The 20,831-nt window shown below is 36.4% G+C and overlaps 1 protein-coding gene across 1 annotated transcript in view; it reads right to left on the minus strand.

Moving 5' to 3' along the window:
* Positions 1-338: 338 nt before the first annotated feature.
* The window catches only part of LOC139141781 (chloride intracellular channel protein 5-like), a 28,742-nt gene continuing 8,249 nt past the window's right edge, over positions 339-20,831 (minus strand). Inside the window, exons 2-5 of the mRNA XM_070711435.1 lie at positions 20,022-20,166; positions 10,427-10,580; positions 9,575-9,770; positions 339-6,318 (exon numbers count right to left, since the gene is read on the minus strand). Coding sequence (XP_070567536.1) covers positions 6,181-6,318; positions 9,575-9,770; positions 10,427-10,580; positions 20,022-20,166 — 633 coding nt within the window. The 3' untranslated portion in view covers positions 339-6,180. The remainder of the gene's footprint in view (positions 6,319-9,574; positions 9,771-10,426; positions 10,581-20,021; positions 20,167-20,831) is intronic.

Here is a 20,831-nt window from a genome sequence, read left to right on the forward strand (position 1 = left end):
AAACTGTTGGCAACATGCAGCTCCGCGTTAATCAAAATATGAAGTCACACCTTGTCACCCATAAGGCAATTTGAAAGCTGTTAGGTCAATATTTTCAAGGAAAAGATACATTGACCAAACACGAGAGAATTAGTCTTAGAAGTCTATTTATGTATGCCAGTTTAATCATCATTATTTGAACTCCGCGATTTCATCTCTGAGAAACTAAAATCACAAATAGTAAGAACACACAAACAACACCACCTACACAAGAAATACTTGCTTTGCCAATGGGCAAAGTAACAGACAAAAGAACAGTCTTATTGGAAACTTATACACACAGAAAAATGACACAAACATTATTTTTCATCGGAAATTACAAATTTTATTCAAATCCATGAAATATCACCTAAACAGATTTACAGATGTGAACATGCTTATCCCCCCAGCTTCCCCAAACAATACTGTAATCCCCACCATTTCCTATGTTCATTTGGACTATTCCAAAGGGAACTGGGGGTAAATTAAACTGTAATACCGGTACTTTAAGTCTTCACACTTTGTAATAGTGAATGAACTAACTCTAAATCACTCGAAATTCGTAAAATAATTTTAATGAATATATATATTAAAATATGACATAAATACAATTTTTTGGCAGATATTGAAAAAAATTGTCTGGATTTTGATCAGATTCAGAGATGAACTCATGACAGTGTATTGTGTATTTGTTTTGTGTTGTATTTGATAAGTATGCAGAAACAATTTTGAGATATACCTCAGTTTTTATCTACATGTAAAGAGACCAATGTTATAAAAACTTCACTGCCACAGAATTTCATACAGGGAAACACTTCTACAGTAACAGATATGTAAACCACATTCTTTGGGTTTTCATCTTTCCTTTCACCCTTTCCTCACTACACTTTGGTATTTTCTGTGGTTTTCTATGGGGTAGATGGACACACAAGGACACAGGGTGTATGGGTTACATATTGAAACCTTCATGACACACCTTTGTGACATTAAACTAAGCAGTAATAACTATCATATTTTGTCTTTATACTTTCCATGTAGCAGTGACTCACGGCTTGAGTGGCAAAAGTTGTTATGGTGTGAGAGTATATCTTGCTTCTAGCAAAATTATGAAAATCTATGCAACTCAAGTAAAAGATTATACATAATGAAAACATTACCTTTCAGCATATATTTTGAAACCACAAAATTAACATTTCAAATAACATGTCCCAAAAGTTGATTCATAACATGATAATTTCAAAGCAGGCAGGCATGTAGGCAGGTTTGCTAACAAAGAAAATATGAAATGAGTTGTTTAAAACAAATATTCCAGAATTTAGTAGCTGCATTTCTACATGTTACATCAAATAAACCTACATGTACTATGTATTGCTTTGCTTCCTGCCATACTTGACAAAGAAAGAAAACCTACTGCAAACTAACTAGCTGCTTGTGTTTAGTGAGAAAATACTTCAAGAAGAAAATTATAAAACAATTTCAGAGACAAACTGGAACCCAAGCTAAACTAACATGGTAACTTCAAGATAAACTTTTACCTAGACAGCGTTCCATCTTTTTTCAATACAGAATGGAAGAGAAAAGCAGCAAATATCTATCAAGATTGGTACTTAATGTGATAACATAGAGAATAAGGTGAATACTGTAGTCTTTAATGACTGCTAGCAATTTGACATCAACTGTCTATTTGTATTACAGACTTTAGTATGATCAAAGTTTTCATCAGTTGTGGATCAATCCACCTGTTGAAACAGATGATAATAAAGCTAATGGGTCAACTCAAATCATCCTTAGATGCTGCATAGAACTAAAGACAACAAGCAGAGTATGCTTATGACAACTTGATACCAATGCAATATTTCTACATGGGAATCCAAAGCTTCTTGACCCAAGGTTTTGAAAGTAACAGAAGTTTTAAATTTCATACCAGTATGCACTTTGATTTCAAAATGCCTATACTGTATTGAAGGAGACATAGAAGGTGTTGATCTGCAACCAAGATAGCAAAATCAATAAATGTCATGAAAAACCTGAAAAAACTGAAAGGCAAAAATACTTCAACTTGGCACCACAGATATGTATGTGTAATTAATATTAACATTTATGACACATTACCCTCAGCACACAAATGAAAATAAAGCCAATAACCAAACTATTATATGTATATCTTTGTATCGTGAAATCTAAACTTGATACATCAGTATATGTATGTTCTTTACTATTCCAGTAAGAGGTATACAAGTGGATCTTTAGTTGTAATAACAGTATTTGGATAGCAATGAGAAATAATTCAACTGTACAGTTAATTAATGTTTGACTGAATTGCTGGATATTGCTGACAAAATATTACTAATAACATCACATTAACAGTCTGGTTCTAAACTCAAAATGAAAATCTAGATCATACAGTAGTCCATGATAGTAACACCTAATAATGACTTGGAAATACCAAACTAGTCTGAAAATTCAAAAATAAATTGTTTATATTATGCAACTATGCATCTAGCACCATTTGGAACCACTATTTCTTAACATGTACAGACCACTTTGGAAAATAAACTTTTGGACAATTGATATGTCTTTGTCTCATACAATATACTTTTTGAAGGCATTTATATCACCAGCTTGGGCTACAATTTGTGCAACTATAAAACAACATATACAGTCACCTTTCATCAGAATTCTCTCTGTATACCCAACTGTACTGTTGAAACGGAAGGGTTTTATCAATATGATTGTGATATCTTTCAGCATAATGGGTGTAAAAGCAACACAGCATGTTTCCTATCACACAAATTACAGTGATATTTATCATTATTAATTGAATATTAACTAACACAGAGCTCAGAATTATCAACAGAGATTTAAAAAAGTCTTGTTTCTGAGTGAAGTCCACAGAAATCACCGGAGTTCATAACTGCTCTTGTGAGAGTCGATGATTCAGAATATCACCAGTACTACCATGGACCTTACACTGTTTTAGCACTACATGTACTGGTACACTGGTGTAACCAAAGGTCTACACCACCCCTTTACTTTACAATGGATGCTACACAGAGTGCATACATAGTGCAACTGGTACACACTGACCCACTAATTACACTGTGATAATACACCCAGCCATGCATTCCCCACCTAACAACTGAAAGGGTCATTGAAGTCATCACCAGGTATTCCGAGGTCTCTAGTGAGGCTAAGGTTGAAAAGTCCACATTTAAAGGAGATAAGTTGTTTAGTCACTTAGATCAGGTACAGATACTGGCAGTATTGCATGTAATTGCTGACTACAAAAGTTTGCGTTGCACTGTAATGGTGCATGACACCATGGAGTACCGGTATACTGGCATGAGTCTTCAAAGTACTGCTCCTCAATGACCCCTAATTTCCAACCAATTTTGGTCTAGACCTATACTTTAAGATAGTGAAGTTGGGCCTCTGTATAGTGAAGAGGGGTGTAAGAATTTATGATGCAAGGTCTACACCCTTATATGAGTTATTAAATGAAATACCGCATACAGGTAGGGTAATAGTTTCTGAGTGCTGTGTTAGTAACAGATATTTCAACTTCTTTGGTTGTAGTATTCAGCCATCTATCTTGACCGAACTCCTTGATTTTGATTGAAGACACAGTAAAGTAATGACTTGGGTGAAAACTTTGGTTTGAAGTGAACAGGTAGTCTGAACTAGACAGCTTAAAATAACTCCTGACAAACATGGTATTTTGAACGTCAAGCAAGTATCCCCAAATGTCTCCACATTTTAAGGTTTATATACAAGTTTCCAATGTTTGGGTTTATTACAGGTTACCAAAGATATATATTTAACAATTGGCTATCTATTTACTTTCAAAAAAGTAGATGAACAGTTTACACATAACTGAAATAAGAAAGGTGACAGATTTTTAAGTCTTAAACAAAAAATGAGATTTTTTGCTTTCAAGTGATTGCCACAATGATAAAGATAACACTTTCTTCTGTAAAAGGAAAATTTGAATATTCAGGCAAGAAAACATTTCATTACAAAATAAATTTTTCAGAATGGCAAACAGAAATTTTGAGAGTCTTTGAAGCAAAATCTTCACATAAAACTAAATTCAATTACTTGGACATTCCGGCTCATGAGAGTTGTCAAAAACAGAATCAAAGTTTGTAATACTCTTTACACGAAAAAAAAGTTTTTGATAGTTTTTGTATTATTTACAAGATTTATACAAATTACTTTCTGGTCAAACATCTTCTTTCCAAACACTTTTGTATCATGAATGTCCACATTACAAATACAAACGAAAACTACATCTCTTCAGGTGTATATTTCCAGTTTCCATCTCTTGAGGGCGCTGTCCATCATGCCAGTTTTTCACTTTGGTATTCAGATACAGACCCATGCAAATAATGGATTTATTTTCATCAAGAATATTTCAGACTCTCAGGAAATTGTGTTAACCATCCTGTCTAAACAATGTATGAATATCTAATGAGCAAGTTGAAATAATATTTTTACAATTAGCTTTCACCAAAATTGATAACAAAATATTCAGAAGGATATGCAGGATGGGAACAGTAGTTACAAAGATTTTACAAAATAAAATAACATAACAAATGATGTGTTACCCCGTAACCTCCATTTCTCTTGCAGATACATAGGCTTATTGTTCCACTTAACTGAAACACAAAAAAGTCTACTGTTTATTCCCAACACTAGGGTCTTGGCCCATCATATACATTCTTACAGGGTGGAAAATATGGAAAATTCCATCCATAAAATTGCCTATTTCTCTAAGTCTTGTTCAAAGACAGCTCATTTATATTGGATGTGTATATTCTAAGACATTTGTTTTCTTGTTTGCTTAATTCTGCTCTGTAGCATCCATAAATGATGGAGAATTGTAGGAAGGAGAGTGGAGGTTTTCCACATGGGTAAACTCTTGGTATGATGGCTGAGCTAGCAGAGTAACCAAAGTAACATAACAAGAACAAGTCATCGTTAATGACACAGTCCCCACTTGTTAATGGGTGCTTTGATTACAGGTCCTCAGGATAGAGTCCTCTTCATTAGGTCTGTGATAAAAATACTTTTGAATAAATTCGCTTGATACATGTCTGAGTTGTAGTTCAGGACATGAAAAAATCGTAATAAAATGGCCACATGGTGGCCATATTGGATTGAATCACAAAACACATCAATGTGCATATGTATGACATAGGTCAATGTCCTTGTACCAACTTTGATTAAAATCAGTTGAAATATGCCTGAGTTATGGCTTTGTACATGAAAAAATCATAACAAAATGGCCGCAGAGCAGCCATATTGGATCGTATCACAAAACAAATTGACGTGCATATGTATGACATAGGTCAATGTCCTTGTACCAATTTTGAATAAAATCGGTTGAGATATGCCTGAGTTATGGCTCTGTACATGAAAAAATCGTGACAAAATGGCCGCACGGCGGCCATATTGGATCGTATCACAAAAAGAATTGACATGCATATGTATGACATTGGTCAATGTCCTTGTACCAACTTTGAATAAAATCAGTTGAAACATGCCTGAATTATGGCTCTGTACATGAAAAAATCGTAATAAAATGGCCGCCTGGCAGCCATATTGGATCGTATCGCAAAACAAATCAACGTGCATCTGTATGACATATGAAGTAATCCTTGTACCAAGTTTGAATGAAATCGCTTCAGGCATCTCTGAGATATATGCGTGAACGGACGGACGGACGCACAGACGGACGCACGCACGCACGCACACACGCACGGACATGACCAAACCTATAAGTCCCCCGGACGGTGTCCGTGGGGACTAATAAAATACCATGTTTATGTATCAGAATGATGATAAAAGAAATATGATTGGATAATTTCAAAATTATGAAATGATTTGATGAGTGTTAAGACCTGTGAATTTGACAAAATATCCTAGCTGGCACCCCTTCAAACCAAACCACTTATTATGGTCTAAACCAGTCAGTATTACTGAAACTGCATTGAGAAATGGAGGTACCAGTACAGATTTCTATACTGCACACATTTGATCAATATAAAAAAAACTAAGAAAGGGAAAAGAAATAGGTAGGATGTATTCATGTTATTTCAGTATATACAAATACATGCCTGTTATTTTGTTGATTGATTTGTGTAGAAATTGTAGAGTGATTTAAACCCTTCCAAGGTGTTTGTTCCAACCATGGATTACCTCCTCATCTGGATACATTGTATCTTTGAACTCTTCTGTTTCATAGGCTGCATTAAGGTATGCCCACAAACCATCGTATTCTTCAGGCAATTCAAAATTCTGAAAGTCACAAAACAGGCACAGATGTTACTTAGCTATACAATATGCAATATTAATATTCTATTTGTGGTTAACACAAAGAAATACAAAAATTGCAATTTTTTATCCTGTGTTTTGTCTCATAAGCTAGCTGATAACTAATTGCTAAAAGAGCTCGCTGAAGAGTTCTATGCTATGGAATAAGACAGATGTAGTTTTGGATACAGCTCTCCAATCCCACGTTGCAGCCATAACATTCACTGACCCCACCCAGGTACACGCAACATATGAATGGCCTATAAATAACCTAATTATTGCCAACCATCAAATAAATAACACAAAAGATAATACCTGAAAAAGTATTAAAATGCCAAAGGATTGCAAATACATTTGAGTACTTAAAAAACAAAAGGCAGATATGTGCGGAACCTAAATCTCTATGGAAACATTGCTGTATGCATTACCAAGTAATCACTTTCCTGTGACCCAATCAGTGAAGACATGAAATTGTGGAAAAGAAGGAATTGGCCAAATATTCACAGTGGTTGAAATGAACGGATTTGGTAGGATAGGGAAATACTGGTATTTGCTCCTTTTCTCTGTATTTCACTATTTCATCAGCAATTTCTACCCATTGCATGTCAATGTATTCAGTTGCTTTACAGTGAGAGACTTTTAGGAGCACCACTGAAATACCATAAGGTAGAATGCATCCAAATGTCTCATAGAGTAAAAATTTACAACACATAATGGGTGTTTGCTGCCAAGAAAATTGGACTTTGAAAAGACTTTACACTGGTACATGGCTATTCTGTCACTGCACAATTAGTTACAATGGCATGGCTTGTCCACGGAATGCAGATAACTACTGTGGAGCGTTGATAAGCAGATATGATACTACTGATACTCAGACAACACTGGAACCTTTTGATAAGGCACAACCAGCACAGTAATTACATACTGTGTTTAATAGTGATTCTCATTTACATTTTACACATTGATTTCTCCAGTGTAGATACTGTGGTTGATTGTGGTTGATTTATTAGGCCAAAGTAATTAAATTCTTTGTTTTGCGTCCCAACCCGCTTAGGTTTTTAAGGTTTTCATAAAAAAACACACACAGTGTATTTGAATATGAAATTTTAGGACATGGCCGCTTAGCTTTTCTGAACTAAAATTTTGTTACAATTTTTTATTTGCTGCAATCAAATTACATTGTGTTAATTTTCTTGTGTGTGTTTTTCAGCCGCTTAGACGCGTACCTTTTCCCATTTAGAGTGGACGCAAAACAAAGAATTTACTTACTTTGGTATTATCGCTATTCCCTGAAGTTAACATGCAATGCCCTGAACATTTATCAGTTGCATTTTAACATTAATTTATCACACTTACTAACTTTGATACCATGGTTTATTTATCATGCTACTCTTTCAACTCATGTGACTCTAAAATGAAATACCAAGAACATTTCTCTTATCACAAATTCACCTCATTTACATGCCTTGCCAGAAACCTGGTGAAATCGTGGAATACTGTAGTCATGTTCGGCCTTAAGGTAGTATGCACCTCGAAAGTGAAAGACTTAAACTTTTGCTCTAACTTTCCTCAAGGAATCTTTCAATCATTCTCTTTCAAAATGAACAAAAAAAATAGGGGGTCATCGTGCAAATTTTGGTACTAGAGAAACAAATTACCCAAGATTTACCGATATTAGAAATTCAAAATGGCCGCCATCCCTGTGTTAACTCTATGGAGAAAAATAAAATTTTTCAAATTTCGAAAAACTAAGCAGGTGAAAATTTTTCTTTCACCAAGAGCTTTAAAATGAACCCCCACATGTGGTATATCAGAAGAGAATCGTAAAAGTTTGAGAGTCCGAATGTCTGTCCCCAAGGTGCGTTCTACCTTAATATGATACAATTACACATTATCCTGTAGCCTATGCTTTAGTCTTGCTTTCCGAGTTGGACGGTTTGATGTCATACACACATTTTACGAATGTGTATGGAACAAGTTGTATATAGGACATGAACTACAAAGTATTGACTTTCTGTAATACCAAATGGTAATATCTGTTTTCTTTTGTTTAAATTTAGATACTCTTCAAATATTCTACACAATACACACCATACTTATGAAGACTTTCATCAACCCACACCATGCAGAAAAGTACAGTTCAAAAGTCTTCTCAAGTAACTCATCATTTGCACTGTAAGCAGCATACCGGTATAATCATATTTTTGAGTATAAGCAAAATAATATTGCATTCAACCAAAGCAATTTGGAGCAAAAAATTATTTGTGTATCACTCTAAACCCTGCATGGTAAGTCAGTAAAAACCCATTTTATTAATTGTTTTGTCTGCTACATGCGTTGTACAAAACTTTAACTTTCTCACATTACACATCTCAAGATGCAATTTTTTAGTGGTATTTATGAACAACATGTATGAACATACATTTGTAATTCCTGTAGGGTAAAGCCAGATAGGACACTGGGTTCATCAAAAATTCATATTGATAAACGACAGCGAGCACTTTGCATCTGTTGCTATAATAACAGGCTACTGTACGGCTGTGGATAACAGCAAATAAATCTCAAAAATTGATAGCTAGCCTGTACCATAGCCATAAGTTTATATACATGTGTGGTGTACAATATTAGGCAAATGAATATCTTCCATTGATAACGACTTGCTCACATTTGATTTGCCTTCTCAAGCAACATTTATTCATTAATATTATTGGATAGCTTTATTGAGGAAAATAAAGCATTATACAGGTTTCCACACTACTTTGTTTGACATTTCCATAATAGTTGCTTACAACTCAAAGTAAATCATAGAAAGTTTCATGGTGACAAATGAATTTTGATGTGAATTGATTGTTTGGAATGAGAGTAAAGCTTGAGGCCTTGGCAATAACCTTGACCAGGAGTATATGTACAAAACGCCCACTTCTTGACCTGTTTGTATGCTCATTTGTTACCTGTGACCTTGAAAATATTATGATGGTACAGGAATATTTCTCTGAATATTGGATGTCAACTGCATTTTTTAGAGTAAGGGTAATTCTCAGGGTGGTATTCCTCTCAATGTTTCTCACCGCCATACAATACTGCCATTGTTTTTCAATGGTCCAGTGTACCTGCGACACAAGACACTCTCTGTACATGCATTCCTTAGAGCCTTGGCAAGTTGTCAATGATCTGAGCAAAATGGAAGGCACAAGAATGTGGAGGTCAAGGTGAATGACCTTAAACAGACTATTTCTCTTACCTTGAAGTGTTTTGATGCTACTCTGATGTGGTGTAACTTTGGTAACATGTTACAATCTAACTGTGTCATAGTATCACCATCCAGGAATTTACCAGGTGAATCCTCACTTTTCAGGAATGCATCCAAGGATGCTACCTCCTTCTGTAGACTGTTCCGAAGTATTTCATCTTTGCTGCTGTCATCATTCTTTATAAACCTGGAATACAGAGACAGAGACATGGTGATACTCATATGTCTGTGGTGTCATGTCAGCAGTTTACCAAAGGAAGATTCAGTGCAGAAAAAACATTGAATAATGTGATAGTTCTTAGCATAACACTGATTTCCAAATCAGAAAGTACATAATGTAATACAATAGTTCTTCATGAACACTGAATTCATGTGACTTATTTGGTACAAGATTCTCTATAATATCTCACTTTTCAAATTGAAACTAGCTAATACCTAATTTGTATGACTTTCATCAAAACAATGTTGTCAAAAAGATTCACAAAACAGAAAAGAACTTATCTCGTAAATATAACCAGTAATATCCTACTTTTTGAATAATTTTGTTAATCCTATAAGTTCAATGCCAATGAAAGGTTTCCTATTCATGACATCTCCAGCAATACTAGAGCTGAAAACAAACTTCATTCCGAATACTTAGTTTTTGGAATTGGAAAATGCACATCCTTTTCAAAAAACTGGTAGGTATTGAACAGATGATGTATTGAATGTTATGAACTAGTTGAGGGTTTGTTTGAACTGCAAGTACTGGTACAATTGAATACTGCACACAGTAGTTGTGAAATGCTACCTCTTGGTACAATAAAGATTAGTATTGACAAACAAAGGTATTCCAGTACATACCTGGAGAATCTTTGGAAAACATCGATTCCCGCCATCATTGCTTTCTTGTTTGTTGATCGAAGACTTGGTTCTGGAATAGTCTGTTCAAGGTAATCTGCCATTTCAGATACGTCTGTCAACACTCTCTCACCATCTACCAACACTGGAATCTTACCTACATGGAGGAGAAGTTCAAATTACTTTGTCAAATAAACTGATTTTACACAAATTTGCTGATTACAACATGATATTTCTCCTTCATCTCGTGTTCAGTAATATCATTTTAGTTCATATATGAAACTTAAATGTAAGAAAATGTGCCAAAATACAGATTAAATTCTTCTGAAAGTGCTCAAATGTCTTGTAATGTATATGTTACACTGGTGGGCTAAATATACAAAAGTAAATATAAGTTTTCTTTGGTGTATATATACACAGTGTTTTCTCTGCATGCTCACCGAAGCGGGCAATTTCTGCCCCATTCATCAAATTTGGGGGCAAACTTGACATTTGAGGGGGCAGTATTTTTAATGCTTACTAATGACATTGGGCCCAAACAACATATCCTATCAAAACATGAACATAAAATGCATGGCACTGGTATCCATGGAGACTGAAGCACAACTATGTCCTTTACTGTGTTTTCTTTTCGATGCGTACAATCCACGTTATCACGTCACGTAAATTGAATGACAGGCGATATTTTGTCTTTTCCGGGGGAATAACGGCAAATTTACAGGTCACTACACAGTGCGCTTGGGTCACCATCATACGGACGTGCGTGCTGTGTTTTGTGCGCGATTTTCGCGCAGTCAGTAACTTTCAAAGGGCAGAAAAAGGCTCGAAATGCGCAATTTGCGCAATCGCGCAGTCGAGGAGAAAACCCTGTATACATACATAAAATGTGAGCTAAAAATACAAATACAACAGCATTGCCATTTGGTGGTGACATAGCACACACAGAAAATATTTTAAGGTGGAAAATTCCTCGGGGACAGATATTCTGACTCAAATTATTACAATACTTTTTTGTTTACCACTTTGTGGGGTCTCATTTTGAAACTCTTGCGGTAAGAAAACTTTTACTCTCTTGGTTACTGTCTTGGTTTTTTTGAAAATTGAAAATTGCGTTTTTGCCAGAGTTAGCACAGGGAGATTGGCCATTTGAATTCCCAGAGTTGGTATATACAGGATAATTTGATTTGCTTCTCTCTCAACATATTTTGCACAGTGACTCCTGATTTTTATTCTTGATTTCCTAGAATGTTTGAGCAAAAATTGAAGCCTTTCAATTTCGCGGCCTGAACTACTATAAAGGGATACAGTCGTCAGAACTGCATCAAAGTATCCAAGGCGCAATGGTGATTGATGATAGTTAAAACATGTCTGTCATAATCTATCATCGTATAATTTAAATGTTGCAGCTATGATGATGAGGTGCATCTAGATATCGTGCACGAAATACATTGTTTGTAAACAAGAAACTCGCACAGGCGCAGTTCCGAGACTATATTCCTTTAACAGGCTTTGAGTCTTTCAGTGAATTTTGGAAAATCTGGGAATTTCTTAGAGTCAGTCAATCATACAAATCAGTACAAGATTGAATGAACCTAGTGATTTGAAGGATGGAATCATGAAATGTTTTTACTCAGACCTGAGAATTTGCCATGTCTCTGGTCAGAATGACTTGAGTATGGAAAATTTACTTGTGAATCATGCACTGTGGAGAACTAGCTGACTACACAGCAGACTTTTGGTGATCTAGAGGTCAGAGTACCATGGCATACTAACTAAATGTGATTGCTCACCCCTGCATTATATGTAAATTATCTTGCATCAAAGAGACCATTTGTGAGTTACAGGATCATTGTACTGGCTACGAGGGTTCATGGATTGTACAGGAATTTCATTTGCAAAGGAACACAGTCAAAAGATTGATTCGATATGGAAAACTTCATCCCTGGATTTATCAATCAGTGGAGTCAAATTCTTGCTCTGATCAATTGGAATAGATTATAAAAGTTGAAAGGAGTTGTTTTATTTTTCATTCTACCGGTACTGGACTTTTTGGTACTGCCTATTACTCACATCATAATGAAAGTTATGTTTTGTTTCACTTTCTTCGGCGTTTAGTCAGCATTGTTTCTGCTTTACTTAGATAACCTAAATATTGCTACGTCAGACTTTGGAATGGATAACACTGGTATGCAGTATTGTAATTATATTTGATATCAAGAGAGACTGAAATTCCATCCTGAGATAACAAATAAGTCTGAATGTCAAAATACCAGCACTGGATCTCGTGTACAACATATTGAGCAGAATTAACCACTAAAATGCACAGAAAATGTTTTGTGCAAATTGTTGTGTTGCCACCATACATTTTGTTCTGTCTATTTAACATTTACTTGCAGACATAAAACCATTCACAAAACCGTGAAGGTGCCAAATTTTAGGGCAATGATCAGTGAACTAGGTAAAATAACATGTACAAAGCTTTTAGCATTGATCAGCAGTTAATTTAACCTGGTTACTGATATTTTGAATTTATACAATTAGTAGACAAAAGGCTGATGTGAATCTCACAATTATCAATAATATACCTGATTATATATTATGCTATTTCAGGGTGTTAGCAGACATAGTTGACCCAATGCAAGCAAAATGGTGAACAATTTACAATCTGTAAATAAACCAGCAAGTTGCTGCTTGCTTTTCATCTAGTGGCAAGATAACATACTGGCGTGGTACAAACCAAGCCAACATTCTGCATTTCATTGCACTGTAAATTTTGTGACTGATTGTACTCTCAATAATAATACTGTATCCTTGAAGGAATTTGTTAAGTCTTCACTAATAAACTTGTTTTTCACCATGGGGAAAATTTCAATCGGGCACGACCACAATCTGGTTATGAATATAGTCCAGTCTATCACATGAGATATTTCATATATAGAGACAAAACTGCTTTTATGATATGGCTCTGGTAATCTAATGAGGAGTTGCAGCATAAAATGATTTAAAAATTTCTGTATCAATACAAATGATGCTTTGGATAATTAACATTGCCTGTTACAGCTTTTCTTTGCTTATTTTAATACCTAAACAGAATTCCCTCCTGAACCAACAGGTGTTTGGGTCTACAGTTAAAAGTTAGACATGAAAATGAGGACACACACAGGTACTAAGGCAATAATATGTATAATCACTATGATGATTTTCATTTAGACCATGTATCAAGAACTTTGTCAAGCACTAGTGGCACTACTGTCATTTTGTCTATTCACCTAATATGCATAATCTTTCTTCTTCAAAATGATAACAGGAATAAGAAGAATTTTAGTATTTCAAAATATACATTTGAGAAAATGAAACCTATTTCAGATTAGAATTGATGTGAAGTAAGTTATTTCTGGCAATGGAACACAATGTAGATGTGCACTTTTATTTTAATTTTGTAATGTAACTTTTTGTGTGTATAATTCTTGCTCTTGTTAAAGGCAGGGGGAGCCTATAAATACCCCCTATCTCCCGGGGATTCATAATCCAACATGAGTGGCACATGGTAACAACGTCAACGAATGCTCCCGAAAATCTGGATCTTTCAACAACCATGGTGTAAATTAAAGCACTGTTCCAACATATTACGTTTTGTGAATACTTGTGGCATCACCCTGTTGGCGAAATTCTCTCATTTTTTCCATTTCAAGTTGATTTTTTATGCCAAAACTGCTTCGATGCTGTGTTCGAAGCGTCCAACGAACAATAGATGAAAGCATTCAAACAGCTGCCAATCACGAGGGGACGCGCAAAGGTGCAAACGATCAAACATTTGTTGTGTACATCGGATCGATTACGATGTCAACAATGAATAAACGATTCTTACTACTGAACGAAAAAACTTGACCAAAGCTTGACCAACGGTTACTGAACACGCGCCTCAATGAATTCAGACACAAACGGACTACTTCATGGTTTCAAGCAGATTGCCTCTCCCTTTTGTTCGTTGATATGTGTACCTGTAGGCCTATGAATGGGTGATGTTTTTGTTGACCTGCAGTACGATATTTTACGATAGATCGCCTTTGGAAGTATGTTGTGGCATAGCCCTGCGTACGATGACGTGTATTCCCGGCGTTATACGGCCTCCCACCACAGCTCTGCTGATTACCATGGACAAAACCGGCAACATGGGGATCCAATTTGGACGGAGCACGAAAAACTACTTTCTAACTGTTTTCCGCCGAAATCAACTCGATTCCGATCTACATGTATGCAGCCTACCCAAACCACTCAACCGCTCACAGACTGCGAAAAAAAATGCTCTCGTGACGTCCAAAACCGTTGTTTGCTCGCGATGCACGGTCAATGGCTCATGCAGTGGACGGGCATTGGATACGTTCATGCCACGATTACATGTATACAGGTGCCCATGAGCTTCATTATTCCTGTCGGGTCGGGGCGATGAAACTAAATCGTGATTGATTCATCTCTGTCGGATTTGACCAAAAAGAGACACTTGACATAGATTATAGCATCAAATGTTGACCGTTCAGACTGAAACATGATAAAGATCTGAAGATCGCCGTGATCGGTGATGTCGTTCTTCTCTATACGTTTTTCTGAGCTAGTTTTTTACTAAATTGTTCTAGTATTAGATGACGTTTTTTTGAAAACTTAATCAACTTTTCTTTCCCAACCAGGGCACAACATTACCTTTTTTACTTTCATGGTAACCTAGGATGAATTTAATCGCAGATTAATAGACTCTTATGTTCTTCCTCGATTGTCTGTGACTGATTTTGCTATCTCCATATCGATATTGCGTTCGCACTCGGGTGTCTTGAAACTTACGTCATTCACTGAAATAGTTTTCGGGCAAACTCAAGAAATTCGACAACTACTAACGAATAGTCGGCAAAATTTACAGAGACAAGCAATAATAATTATGGTCATTTTACCGTCTTTTTTACCATTTTTGCCGTCTTTAGATAAGCGGACTCGTTTGACGGAAGCAGTATATAACGATCTGAGTTCCCATATTTTTTACCCTACCGTGTGAGTGTAGTATTCGAATGAGTGAGATCATAATCTTACGCTGTTCCGAGTGGTCTGGAGATTTTTATAATATACAATAAATTGACCTTATCAAAATTATTGTTTTACATTGCTTGGATATTGATACTTTTTCCGTACATTTTGACTGTTGATTTGAAGTCTTTTGATTCTCCATTGGCAGCAGCACATGTACGGTTACAACCGCCATGTGATGACCAGAGTGTGATTGTAAAGTTGTCGGGAAGTTGTTCAGAAAAAAAATCATTTTGTATTTAGAGGCTTCAGTTCGGGATTTTTCAAGATAAACAAATCATTATACATTTCCTACGTCTTTGAAACGGGGATTACGGTAATGTGATGAATGTGATGAAATTTTGTGAACGTCTTTGCAATGTGTTCCCACGATGAGTGTGAACTGATTCTTCGTTAGTAAAAAACGTCAGAAATGGTCCAGTGACCGTGATAAAATAAACACAGATGCAAACCATTGCGAGGAAGATAGTAAGAAATTCACATTGCAATATTTGCTGTCGTATTTCTCAGCAGGAATAATCAATTTTTACACGTTGTGTATAAGATCAGCAAGCAGGTGTTCGGCGGTCAATTGCTTCTATCATAATGATCTTGATCGCAGCTATTTGGCGAGAAGACAGCGGGTACTTATAATCTCGCAAAATTATTGATATCATGTCTTTGTGTTGAAAATTTTCGATCGGAGGCAGCTCAAATCAACAGCCGTGATATATTCGGAATCGTGTTATGTACCATCGGCGGTAACACATTGGTCGTAATCTTGTCTAATTCTGCCCCGCCGTTTGTACAGTCCAGAAATTTCAAAGCTAGATTTTTTCACCCTGACATATAATACAGCGACCTTGCACACTAATGATCATTCCACTGTTTCTGTTGGGGTTTGTTGGTTTTTTAATTTGCTCCGTGGCCCAGGTAAGATTTTTTCAATACGATACAAAGTTTGAAATTTTTTCAAGGTAAATTTAGTATATTCCCAGTTTGTGGGCTAAAGTTTTCTGGAGTGAAAGTTTGAGTTGACGCTGATAGAGTAGACGTCGAGCCCGGCACAGTTGACTGGGACCCGGTCGGTTTGGGTCGTTTAGTCCAGAAACCTGCAGCAGAGTTCTGTATGATCACCGTTCGGCATTTGGGTGATTTTTTGGTCAAGTAATGCAGTAACAATGTACGCCAGATTTTTTTTGTTTTTTTGTCACAACTGTCATGTGCGTATACGGACGGTTTTCGATTAAAAACGGTAGTAATATCCAGTGCTCGTAAATGCGTGCAAAATTTATTCAGTGACTGTTTACGCAGCAGTCGTAAATACGACTAGGATTTACCACTACGTAACAACTGTAAACACCGCATCAATAGTCCATACGAAAATTTTGTGCTGAATCGAGGGAGATAACAATTGCGGTAGAAAAGGTCAGTCCATCATCCGTCAAAGTTGTTGATCGAAAAATCTTCACTGAGCGCCAACTACATGAGTGGCTGTTATAGTTGTACACGTAGTTCTGTGGGCTTTCCGCTGTCACTTGTTACGAGCTATGTTCAAAGTGCGTCAAGCTACGAATATTTTCATGTACTGAGTTACAGACATCGGTGAAGTACCGGGTACATTGATTTTGTTCAAAACCACTGCCTGTTTGTTCCTCGTGTTGTTTTTTGTGTCCCTAACGTCGACTGGCTCTATGTGCGTACAAACATAGCAGTCGGGATTAAGATTTCCTGGATAAATAGATTTATTCCGCCTCTGACGCAAAGATACACACTGTTTTACATGTGCCACTCCTAGGCCCTGGGATCGATTTCCATACCTTTAAATACACAAAAAATATTGTTTACATGTCAAATATATCCACACCCAAAGAGTTCTGTTAACAATGTTTGAGTTCTTTCAGAATAAACACTTTACATCAGACTGGATAACTGATAAAACAGTGATGGAGAACACACACCAGCACAGCACTGCTACAAATCAACAATTAGCATACTGTCATATACTGCTAGTATGTAAAGGTCACTGGTGTTTCCTCGCTGAAATATAATTGTTGTTGCCTGGTATAAGTTACTAGTAACAGCCAGTTTAGTATTTTATGAGGCAAAATAAAATAAAAGGAATGTTTGTGGCTTTCTGTATGCTCATAAAACAATCAGCAAGTTTAGATAGGGCTGACCAATGACTAATCAAAGACATGATGGGCTCGAAATTAACGGTGGTCTTGCGTCCAAAGACCACCACTTTTTCATTTTGGACCACCAAAATTCAAATGTTGGTGGTCCAAATGGACCACCACTTACGTCAGAAATTTTTGAAGACGACGTACTTGGCCCGCACTACATTGCTTGAACGTGGTTCAATGCAGGACAAAGTAGAACATATGCACCTGCTTGCAAGTGACATTTATCATGATATTGCAACATTTTAGACTTTAGCAGACCGCAGCACTTTATGCAACATTGTATTTCATCATCACAAAACGTCATGTCAATCAGTTCTGTACAGACAATGGCACTACAGATGCAAAAAATTCGAGAATCGATCGAGTCTACGTTGTTGGTAACACAATACAGTTAATGGTCATTACGTCGCATGTTATTTGGAAAATGGTTTACGGGTGACCATTTAGACTCTGTCGGGTTGCATTCTTGAGAGGTCCCGCTGGACTTTGAACAGTATCTGCTTTTTGTTGGCCCTTTGAAAACACTAATTTCGTAGTCAGAAGGTATTTTCTTTGAACATGATCTCATTGGGCTGCTCAACGATCATATACGGGACATGCATCACGGCAGGGCATGGCAAACGTTCAGCTACACCTTGAAGCCCCCAGGTTGTTGTTTTTTGTTAATAGAGCATGCGCACTACAGGAAACCCCCAAGTTCTACAGAAAAGACTGCCCAGCTCACTTCAGATACTGATTCCTACCGTGCGCATTTTGAATACATTTCACGCAAATAAAACTCAGTTGCGTAAAATCGTACGCAAGTTTTGAAATTGTAACGGAAACCCTGCCCAGGCCCATTCGTGTTCAGGCAGTGTTCAAATCGGGTTCTGTTACTGGTTGCTATTGGTTTTTATGAGTGGAAGTATTTTGACTCTCTTTTAGTAGATAATAAAGTTCAGAAAAAATAATATTGTGAATTTCAAGTTCAATGGAGCAAATAGTGGGATTTTTGTCATCATAATTGTTAACAGCCGATACCTGGCGGAATAATTTTGAACATAAGAGTATGTGAACTGACAACTCAAAATCATCTTAAGGTAGCGTGATAGGTTAGTATGAGTATTTTCCTTCAAAACTCCGAAAAACTATCCTTTCCATGCCATTTCTTCCTAAGGACATGGCCTTTGAAGGTGGTCAGTTTTCAGTATAGTATCATCAGATATGCCGAAAAAATTATTCGCTCTTGAAAATTATGCCAACAAAGGAATGCAAACAAACTTCTTGTGTTTTTCCATTTTCTTTTCTTGCCATTTTAGCACGATTCTCTTGGTCTAAATAGTGTAAGTCGACAAGGGATGACAGGTAGTCTACCAAATTTTCACAGGTGAAAGTCGTACAGATGGTCTCCAAACCGTGTCTCAGATTTTTCCAAACACATTTAAGGATTTTAATATTCGTAGTTTAAATAAACTAAGTAATGAACAAAACATGATTCAAAACCATGACTGGTGATTGTCAAAAAACCTAAGTCGTCTTCAAAAATTTTAAGACACAGTTATGCTGACAGTATATTAAACTTTTAGATTGCTTTGTTCAAATGACAATCGGCTATGTGAGGTGATGGTTATAATTTTCATGGTGAAATATCCCAAATTCGGCCTTTTCAGATACCAAAAAAACCAAAATGTAATGGTACAGCATTAAATTCATAGAAAGAGCTTTCTGGTGATATGCACGTTTTACGTATATAACATAGTTTGGGCGAGAAGTTGTCGTTTGAATGTATGTCGTCACAAACCTATCACGCCATCTTAAACAATTGTTATATTACGGACCACTACATTTTTAATTTGGACCACCAAAATATTTGTTAGGTGGTCCACATGGACCACCACATTTGAAATTTAATTTCGAGCCCTGAAAGACATGATGACCTGTGAAATAAGAAATGTTTTTAATGATTTACCAACTGGAACTTAACCTTTTCATTGGCACATCATGGGCCCATCCCATCCCATCCCATCCCATCCCATCCCATCTCATCTCATCGCATCCCATTGCATTGCATCCCATTGCATCCCATTGCATTGCATCCATCCCATCCCATCCCATCCCATCCCATCCCATTGCATTGCATCCCATCTTATCCCGTCCCATCCCATCCCATCCCATTGTTTTACTATACTGCAAGCATCCCTCTGGACAGACACTGTGCTAAATTGATATTGCACGGCCATCTTTGACATCAGCACATTTTGCATGCTAACTGTAACAGCATGATATTTCAAGAACTCATAGATTGACCCAAAGAATTTACATAATTTGTAAGTACAATCGAAAGGTTTAAATCTCATGACAGACAATGATCTTATACTTACCACCAGGCGATATGTCCATGAATCTTTTGGGTTTCTTATTCATGTCAACTGTCGTGATATTGAAACTCACTTTCTTAAGACACAGTATGAGAAAGATTCTTTGACAAAACACACAGTCTCCCAATGACTTGCCATCTCTACCAGCCTGCAATGATTAAAAAAGAAATGTCCATTTTGTTATCAATTATTTTATTTTTTTTATATCCCATTTTGGGCACTGTGTCTTCTCAGCCATATGACAATGACACAAACTGATAAGTGTCCTGATTGATGCAAGAAAATGTTAATATGTATTGATTCAGTACTTCTGTACAGGAAATGTTCGAAATATTATGATGTTATTACGGAAATACCGCAAAGGATGCACAAGGACAATGGTGCAGCATATCATAACCACATTCTTTATAGTATTTTCATAATAACTTTACACATCTTACATCCATGACGACCATGTCAAATGGGCTGGGTATTTACCGTTTTAATGCAAGTTCAACAATGTTTCTTCCAATTTATTGCACAAGTTTGGAACGCTCTCATATATGTACTTCTGGACAGCCTGTTAACTACACATACAGAAGACAAGACATACCAGGTATTCTGGCAATTCTCCAATAGGTCACTTGAAACCGTTCAACAGTGAACACACCAATGCACCCACAGAATGCAAGTGGTTAATAGGGTCTGTTGGGGTATGCCTGGAAATGGTAAATGTTAGAGAATGGGCATTCCGTATGGCTTTTTTGGCACACATACACAATTCTATTGTTGTCAATGTTACTTATCCAAAGCTTAAATATCATGTAAAATTAA

Source organism: Ptychodera flava, chromosome 10 (genome assembly GCF_041260155.1).
Source record: "Ptychodera flava strain L36383 chromosome 10, AS_Pfla_20210202, whole genome shotgun sequence".
NCBI lineage: Eukaryota > Metazoa > Hemichordata > Enteropneusta > Ptychoderidae > Ptychodera > Ptychodera flava.